Here is a 9,772-nt window from a genome sequence, read left to right on the forward strand (position 1 = left end):
CCCCCCCCCCCCCCCCCCCCCGTCTCCATCCTCTCTCTGCAAGCAAAAACAGCTTCCTGCCCTCTGCGACTCCTCTCTCCCCCAGTCCACCTCTCAGGCTCCGTACCACTGGGTTGTGTGGTTCAGGTTGTGCAGATTGTGTTAATCCTCAAATCAGTTTTCTAGGTGTGCAGGATGATTTAATATTGATCTGGCTGTATTTTATGTATGCAAGACAGAAAAAAGACTTGCATGCTCTTCCACCATCTTGGCTCCTCCCCTCACTCTGACTATTTTTAAGATCCTTGATCTCTGCAGCAGTGGAGTCTCTGCTCTCTTCTATGCTTTTATCAAGTCTAGTGACTAATTTTATGACTACTATTCTAAATTCTTTTTTAGTTATGTTTTCTGTATCTGTTTTGATCAATTCTTTAGCTGTCACTTCTTCCTGGAATTTCTTTTGGTGAAAATTCTTCCATTTTGTCATTTTGTCTAGCTTTCTGCCCCTTGTAAGTTTTAAAAGCATGTTATGTGCTCTGCATCTGCGAGCACTGTTATGTTAAAGGGGGAGTCATATACTGTCCAGGGCCTGGCTGCTCAGGAGGTGTTTTTTGGGAGAGTGTTACTTGCTCTCTGTTGTTGTGACTTTGTTTTTTTCTATTTCCCTACTCATAGTGATGTTTTGTACCCTTCACCAGGTGTGCTTTGATTTGTTCCTTGATGTAGCCCTGGAAAGAAAAACAAACAGGAAACAAAAACACACAAACAAGCAAACAAAAAATCGAAAAGCAAAAAACAAACACCATCTACAAGTAAAGAACAGGGTGGAGGTGGTGCTGATAGAAGAGCACACACAAAGAGAAATGACAGGGGCAGGGAAAAAGCAAAAATGAAGATTGACCAAGCAGAGACTAAAAGACTTAATCTAGAGAGGGAGAAAAGAGAATAAAGAAGGAGGTGAGAAAAAAGAAACAAAGATAAAGTTACCCAGAGAAACTATATGACCTGATTATTCCAGAGAGAGAAAAAGAAAGGTAAATAAGGAGGTGTAGAACATGCATCAAGGGAATGAATTAAATGTCTGTTTAAGCAAACCAATAACCAGAAAAACCAGCCTAGAGGAGGGAAGCAATAAGAAGGAGAAAAGAGAGTGAGGAGAGGAAGGAAGAGTTGGTAGGTAGATAGTACATGGGTGTTTGTTAGTTCTCCTGGTCTTTTTGGAAGAGTTCATGTGTAGGCTGAAGCCTACTCATTCTTTTGTCGATTTCACTTACCTGACAGCTAGCAAACTTTGGCCACAGTAACACTGCATAGTTAACCAAATTACACCAAATTACAGTGATTCATGACAGGCATTCATTCTTATGTAGATAGGGCTGCAGGTCAGCTAAAGTTCAGCTCTAAGTAGTCTTCAGCTGGGTGGCTCAGATGGCCTGAGCTTGGGTTTATCTTGGCTACACATGAAATCATCTTAGATCCCAGGACATGCCCTCATAGAGGGTCACCAGAGCACGAGAACCAAGCCAGACAGAGAGTACAACCAGCTTTCAGGTCTGTTGTCACTAGCACTCCATTGACCAGACCTTATGACATTGCTAAAACTCAACATCATTGGGGTAGGTAAGCATTCTCTGCTCTTGGTAGAAGGGGACAGGAGTGAATACTAAACAGCAATATACACTATCTTATCCCTGGTTTGAAGAAGAGTAGCTGATCATACCAGAAGGTCTTGGAGTACGTATGTTCCTTGTGTTCACCAAGTTCCTTCTAATTTTGTTTTGATTCTGGTTATGTCTAGAACATTTGAGATCAGGAAGTGTCTCAAGCTCTATGTTTGGACTTCAGCCATGCTTCCCCTTAGCCTTTCCCAGTGTTCCATAGGCTTTTAGACTTGAGTGTGCATTCTCTCATTGTGCTGAGGTTCTGGTGACCCTTTGTTTAAGGGCTTTCCTGAGCTCTTCCTTGTTGCTAAGGATACTCTGTGAGGTAAGCGGGGCAGTAGCATTTCAGTTTTACAAACGGAAATGACAGAGACTAAAAGATTGGTGATTTGTTGAAAGCCAGATAGCTGGTTAGTGATGGTGCCAGGCTAGAGCCCGGTTCCTTTGCTTCAGAAACAGACTAGGTCTAACCTTGGCTTTTGCCACATTTTAGCCATGTGGGCAAGTTGTTTGCTTTTGCTAAGCGTAAATATCTAATCTCTAAAATGGGGGCAGGAGAGAGCTAATAAAACCTCCCTGGCCAATTACTTGAAAAGTAAATGGGATGGTAAAGCACCTGGCCTTGTGCCCGCCCAGCATAAAGCAGGCACTTGCATTGGGCATTAGTTCCCGCTCTACTTGCTGCATGGTGATCTTCGTCGTCATCGAGGAAGTATCTTCAAGGACTTAAAAATCTACGTTTGTGTGGAAAGCCGTATTCTTGAATGAGTAATTTCTAAAACTGGTGTATGTAACTTCTAACCTTGTGTCTTTTTAATGTTTTAGCCAGCTTACCAAAACCTGAGGCAGAAAGTGGATAATTTTGTGTCAACACATCTGGACAAGCAGGAATGGAATCCTACAATGAACAAAAACCAGCTACGAAATGGTCTGAGGCAGAGTGTGGTTCAGTAAGTAGCTAGAATTAGTGAAAATGGCAGGTGATCACAAGTATGATGCACAGGAAAGCATTTTTTGGTCAAGGTGGATGGCACTTCACAGCAAATCCCACACACAAGTCGAAACAGTCCACCTTTTTATTCAAGTTCAAATGAGCAAAGGACTCAAGTAGCATTCTTGCTCATTTATCCAACCTCCATAGGCCTCCTGTGTAAACTCTCCTGAGTGCATCAAAATATAGTCCAGATTGCAAAACATATTCCCTGCCACTTGGGCTGTTCAGTGTAGTTGGCACATAATGGGAGTTTTACACCAGGGATCAGCATGTGGATCATGGGCGGGAGGAGCCGGATCTTTAGTCTCACCAGTAAAGGGGGAGGCGGGGGTTCTACAAAATCTTTGAGTCCACATAGCCTCTCTAAAGTGTAACGGCAGCTCTGAGGAAGGCGTGGAGTCTTCTTAAATCATGTCTTTCAAACAAACTGTACTTCAGTTAAAAAAGTGCTACTGATAAGTCATCCATGTGACTTGGCAGTGTCACTGGGCATAAAAGTGGAGGTGGGTCATAGACTCTGGTGTCCTAAGATACGCTTTTTGAATCCCCCCCCCCCTTTTTTTTTTGCTCTTAATACTAGCACTCGTGTTCAGGTATTGAGCCGCTGAACTCTCCTCAAATATCTAAAAGCTTATGAAGCCTACCTCCTTAGAAATAGAGAATTATGCTGCATGAGAAAAGCCAGTATCAAAAAGATGCGTGGTGCTGATTCCACACCTGTAACACTAATAAATGAACAGTTACAGGGATGGAAAGAGGGATTAGTAGTTGCCAACGACTTAGGGGTGAAGGGGAGGGTCTATGCGACTAGCACAAGGGGATAGTGGTGATGTAGGGAAGATCCTTGGCGTGGGACCGGGTACCTGCACCTACTCAGGTGCCTAAAATGGCACAGAGTGCAGCCATGTCTGTGAAATTTATATACAGTCAGACTGTACTGGTGTCGTTTTCCCAGGTTTGATACTGTACTGGGGGGGTGCAGGGTGCAAACACAAGGGGAGGCTGGGTAAAGGGGGCATGGCCCTCCAGAAAACGGTCTGTCTGTCTCCCCAAGGTCAGGAATGTTGGAAGCTGGAGTGGACAGAATCATTTCTCAAGTGGTGGATCCCAAACTAAACCACATCTTCAGACCACAGATAGAAAGAGCAATTCACGAGTTCCTGGCGGCCAAGAAAAAAGAAGCTGTGCCTGCACCCCCTCCAGAGCCTGAGAGCCAGGACCCCCCAGCTCCATCCCAGGATGCTTCCTAAGGTCCGGTATCCCGTCTTTTGTCCCGGAGCCTTCATCTCTGGCTTATAAATATATAAAATGGATAGAAAAGGGGTAAGCCACTACTGGGGATCATATTCTTTATATATTCAGTAAAGCATGTAGTGCAGATAGACTTGGGCTACTGTGTAGGGGTCATTTGTTACCAAGAACTAATCAGTGTTAATCCCTGGTGTTAGCGAGTACGATCTTGTGTGCCAGCAGAGCTGACCATTTAAGCTGTGAGTAGATAACTCCATTAGAAACCGACTGGGATGATTGCTGTGCACAAGAGAAATTTAAATGAGTCTCACCCTGGGACATGAGTTAAACTTGGGTTTGCAATGTGAATATAAAATCGAACAATGCATTCTAAGATGGCACCCTAAATGGTGCTCAGAGTCTGCTTTTAGCCCTGCGGGACTTCCTTGTTTTTAGAGATTTGCGTTTACCACTATCCGTTACCATTGGACTCTTCTGTTGTACATACATCTTTTTATTACATTTGGGATTTACTTTAATCTCAAAAGTCAGCCATAGATGCACAAAACAATGCTTTTTGCTGGCTTAGAGACATTAGTAAATAGGAGCAGTGATAGCAAGTAGGCAGTGGGCCTTTACTTAGCCGTCGTTAGTTAGCACTGGGGCGTGCCCTGTACCCTCATTCCACTTTGGTGTGCTGTCATCAAAGTTCATTAAGATGTCTGTCATTTCTGATAGGAAAGCATCAGTGAGTGAACAAAGCAAGAGCGCGATTCTCGTGTAGGGCACGGACTCGAGGGGGAGGTGGGCTCTTTGTACCTGTATTGGGAGAGCACCTGAATTCTGTTATGGAACATAAAACATTCATTCCCAGTCTTTCTAGTCTAACTGTAAATTTCTTGAGGAACAAAAATGTCTCTCTTCAAGAGGCATTTTGATCTGATTCTCTTTTCTTTTTAGAGCATGTCTGACACCTTTTGGAAGCTCCATTAAGTTAACTGTGAAGAAGCGGATTCAGTTACTTCAGATTACAACTTCCGAATGAAGACAGGCCAAGGTCGTCACTGATTTCAGCATTCAGCCTCCATGGAGGGGTAGTGTCCGGATTGAGCAGGCAGTAGCACGATTGACCTTGTGTGCCCCCTCACTGTGCTGCCGTCCGGTCAGCCTGTCAGAGGGGATGACATCCAGTAGACACTACAGAATTGTAAAGAAACACTACATTAGCCTGGCATTGTCCTAAAACAAACCTTTATACTTGAACTGGGAGACTGCATGTGGATTTTACGGTTTGTGTTTGGGGATCCTAGAAGGGCTGTAGCTACAGTGAAGGAACATAACCAGTCCCAAAGAGGCCATTTCAAAGAATGCCAGTAAAGGTTAGCATGGAGTAGGTGTTAGACAGTGCTTCCTTGTCACCTGGAACACGTAAGCCATTAGCGTCAGGTAGCTCTAAAGTTGTCGTGACCCTCTTGTACATGAATCTTGTAGCTTCGGTTTCCTTTCCTCTGTAAGAGGGGACAGAACATGGGACCCTAGAATGTGTGAGGATGTACAGACGTCGGGTATAAGGAAGAACATTTGCAGGCTCTCTGGCCAGGGCTTTTTCGTATCCTGCAAGGGCTAGTGAGTCTTGGGTGTGTTTATTTTATTCTCATGTTTGTGTTTTTTAGAAAAGTTGAATGATCAATAAATGGCTTAAGTTTTGTAATAAAATCATTTGATACTCTTACTCTGAAGCCTTACCCGAACAGCAGCCTCCAGGCCTGTGAAGAATGACCTTCGTCCTCTGCTGCATCCTGTTCCCATGCCCACACAGAATTTGTTTGGTGGTGGATGGTGGGAGAAAGATGGGGGCGCACCCTCCGAAGCTAGTAGGTAACACTGGTAGCGGGCAGACAGCCCCGCTCCTCCCCCGGACCACCTCTGAGGCCCGTCATCGGTGAGAGCAGAACATTCCGTCCATGCTCCTCAAACCTGAGTTTGCAGCAGCATCCGAAGGTCTTGGAAAGATGCATACGCTGACCCAGAACCTCGGGGGTGGCACCTGGGCGTGTTTCTCATGTTCCAGGTGGTGCCCGTGCTGCCGGCCTCTGGCAAGCTCTTGGTACCGCAAGCCTTGAATAATATCCAGGATAACCTCAAGAGAAGAGTTGTGGTTCTTAGTTGAGTGTGTCACTGGTTATCGTTCATCTAATACACTTTAACTCCGTTAGCTGGTTCCCGTTAAGATGAACCACCTCCACCTTTTCCATTTCTTGGCTCATAGTGAAGTTGCTGGCTCTCCTGTCAGATTTTCAGGCACCGTTTTACCCTGTTTCTGCCAGTTCGCCTTAGCTTCTATCTGCTTACGAGGGGAAGTAGGTTCCCATGCACCCCGGAGCACTCCCTTGCACAGTGACCTAAATACCTACCAACGGATCGTTAGGCCAGCGCTGCTGGACGCAGCACCACCTCAGAATGTGTTAGAAATGCCGTCCCCACCCCAGACCCCATTTGGAGACTTGGGGAGGGGGCTCTACCTGGAATCACCTCCTGGTGATTCTGATGCACAGGAAAAATCACTTTCACTTTGAGAAACTTTTGGAAAGCTGGTGATGTGCAGTTAGGGGGTTAACAGGTCCTGAGGGGCAAGATTCCCGTTTTGTTAATTCTGTTCATCCCAAGGACCGTGCTTGGGGCATTTTGACTTGGAAACTTAAACCTCCTAAGCTTTCAAAACAAGTGTCTTCTGAAGACGAGTTTGCTAAGCAGCTCAGAACACTGGTGCACACTCTGCAGAAGACTCCCTGGCTATCAGAAAGAGAGGACAGATGCCTGCGGGGCCCAGCAAAGGTGAGGGCCGGCCTGTGCCTGAGGCTGGCACCGAGCTTCAGGTTTGAAAATTGCACCTGGGTCATCACTGACAGGGCGGGGGGTGGGGGATGTGTAGGCCCTGCCTCCCTCAGCTGCCCTAAGGATGCTGAGAACAGGGTTGGAAGCAAACAGGACAGCTGGCACGGCCAAGCTTTCCTTGGCATCATGTATTGCACCCTGCCCATCACCTTACCCGTGGAGGAGCCAAGAGGTCAACTTTTACAGGCTTGTCACCAGGGATGGGCTTGACTCCAAGGCCACATGGTAGTGATTACACGTCCTCTCAAATTGGTCACACTGCCTGAGACCTAGCCAGTCTGTCTCCAGTGCCCACACAGCCAGTGGGCCATCCTTCCAGAAACACTGCTTTTTATCAAATCTCTTCCTCACTCTCAAGCCTTTGAAAGGAAGTAGACAAACTAGGCACCTACCAGGTGGCTGACATTTTCTTTTTTTTTTTTTTTTTTAAAAANCCCTACATTTTCTTACACATAAATTGAGTTTAATTCTCCTGACCCTGTCAGGATTTATTCTCCATTTCAGGGATGAGGAAACCTAGACTCAGGTGAAGGAACTTACTCATACAACTACGAAGTAGGGGAGCAAGCTGTGAACCCAGCCTCTGAATTCAAAGCTCATGTTCCCCTCCTCACCACCCCCTTGCACCTCTGCCTCCTTATTACTTAACAAATTCAAACTTGTCAGTCCTTTGGGGTCCACCCTTCATTCCAAATACAGGCCAAAATCAAGTCAACTTGACCTCTCAGTACATCTCAACACGAACCCTTAGCTCAAGCCAGTCTGTTCCCTTCGCCCAAATGTCTGGCACGAGGCAGTTTGCTGAACGACCAACCCTCTCACCATGTTCTATAGGCCTTGGAGTTGTGACTGTCCTCTGTCGTTTTGTTTTTAATTACCAACATTTCTAAATTGGGAGGTTTCCAGATAGAGCTCCGCTTCTGAATCCTGGTGAATAATGTCAAGGTTTGGCAACATCCTTCTGTGCCCACGGACTACCAATTTGCCAGAACTCTATAGCAGCTCTCCCCTTTAGCCAACATATGGGACACGCTGATGCCACTGACTGGCTGCTCTCATTGATGCTTCCCCCAGAGTGTCATCGTCCTGTGATTACAAGGATTCAAAACCTGTCCAGCCAGAGGACCAGATCTTCTAGACTGATTTCATGGAGACTAAGGTGAGAAGGGTCTAGAATTTTCAAGCTTGGCATGGAGCCAGAAATTCCTTCTCTAACATGTCCCTCTGGGGGTCCAGAAGGAACCTATCCAAAGACAAGTGGAGGTCACAGAACACTGCACAAAGATGGGGGCTCGGGGTACAACCGGCACACAGACTGGGACACCCAGCACACGGTACCCCCAGAGGCCCCTCACACTCACCCTGAGGGCCATGTCACCAGGGCCAGAGCCAGAAGAGGGCTTGTCTGTGTGACCTAATCAATGTATGAAGCTTAAAATTTTGTAAACGAGAGAGCAAAGGGTAGCAGAATAACCCCCAAAATGTGACCGCAGGAGTTCAGGACATGCCATCCCAAAGTTAGCTGCTTCGATACGTGGATTGCTTGGAGAGCTGCGGGCACTTGGAAAATATCAAATACAGGGAGATGCTGGCACTGAATTTTCTCATCTGCCTAAAGACAGATACCCCAAAAGAAACACAGTTGTAACAGATATCATCCACCAGAGGACTGACTCTCACCACAAAAGAAGGGATTAGAGTCAACCCCGCACCCTGACAAACTCCATCACAAACTGTCATACCTCCCATCTGCTCTAAAGGTTCGTACTCTTTCCTAAAAATCATTTGCTTTCCCCTAAGAGGCTTACTTCCCCCTCTCCCTCTTCTTTCCCGGTTGACCTGGTATGTAATTCTGAATTCTAAGCCACCTCAGGGAGTTACTTATTTTTCCCTGGGCGTCTCCATGGATACATGAGGGACGCATGTTAAGAAACGTGTTTTTCTCTCATTAATCCATTACAAGGGTCTCAGCTAAGTACTCGAAGGGCCGAGAGGAAGTCATTTCCACCCCCTACAGGAGCAAGAGATTGGATATGGTAGGGACGGCTGAACGTGGCCAAGTTTATCCAGTTTCTCTTACGGGAGCAACATTCAGTCTCTATGGAGGTAGGCAGGTGGGAGAAGTTTGTCAGACTCAGACCGGCCAGAAGCCTTAATGAGGGCGGCCCCTACCACAATCCTATGAGCTCCTACGATGTGCCGGTTCAAGGCTCAACATTTGAACCCCGACTCTACCACGTGGGCTCTGGGGCAGCATTAGTGAGGACGGATTCTGTTGCTGCTACAGTACGTGAACAAAGAAACTGCAAAAACTCATCCGCCTAGCACAACAAATTTCTCACACAAAATGGCTGTCGGCCAGGCAACACTCCAGGGCGGTTCGAGGCAAAATTTACCATCCTGGCTGCTTCAAGCTTTCAGCCCATCATCTTCACCCAAGGCTTCTTCCCTAAGAGCACAAGAGAGGAAGAGAACAAGTGAGTCTCGCATGGAAGATGAATGATTTGGCCTGCAAGTGATACACTTCCCTTTCATTAAGAGCCTACTGGCCACGACTAGGCATGTGGCCATACCTCACTGCAAGGGCACCAAGAGGTACAAACCACCCTCGTGCCCAGGAGGAGAGGAGAACCAAATGTGGGGGAGTCCTGGGCTCCCTCCGTGTGCCCACTCAACCAGGGAAGATGGTGTCTTCCTGCAGAAGCACTAATCCTGTTCCATGGACGATGACCCTAAAGTACCACCTAGTGGCCACATCCAGCTCAACATCCAGGGTGTCTACGTGAGCGATCGGGCACCTCCTCCTCATAACTAAAGAGAAAAGTCATCCGCTTAGTATCCCACCTAATCCTTAACAGAGGAGTAACCAGAAAGGGGAAGAGTAGAAAACACTGCAATTCTGCAGTGAGGCCACTTCAGCTAGGCACAGCAGGTGTCCCTTGCAGGTCCCACTCCGTCCCGCCGTTCTCTGTGGCCTCTAGCGCCACCCTCTGTGAGACCCTGTCATTGCCAT

At 46.7% G+C, this 9,772-nt stretch overlaps 1 protein-coding gene across 1 annotated transcript in view; it reads left to right on the plus strand.

Annotated features, from left to right (window-relative positions):
• BOD1 (biorientation of chromosomes in cell division 1) overlaps nucleotides 1-5,596 on the plus strand; it is a 19,375-nt gene extending 13,779 nt beyond the window's left edge. The window contains exons 3-5 of the mRNA XM_077757302.1: nucleotides 2,466-2,590; nucleotides 3,689-3,885; nucleotides 4,825-5,596. Coding sequence (XP_077613428.1) covers nucleotides 2,466-2,590; nucleotides 3,689-3,884 — 321 coding nt within the window. The 3' untranslated portion in view covers nucleotide 3,885; nucleotides 4,825-5,596. The remainder of the gene's footprint in view (nucleotides 1-2,465; nucleotides 2,591-3,688; nucleotides 3,886-4,824) is intronic.
• Nucleotides 5,597-9,772: the final 4,176 nt, after the last annotated feature.

Source organism: Crocuta crocuta, unplaced genomic scaffold (assembly GCF_008692635.1).
Source record: "Crocuta crocuta isolate KB4526 unplaced genomic scaffold, BGI_CrCroc_1.0 scaffold131, whole genome shotgun sequence".
NCBI lineage: Eukaryota > Metazoa > Chordata > Mammalia > Carnivora > Hyaenidae > Crocuta > Crocuta crocuta.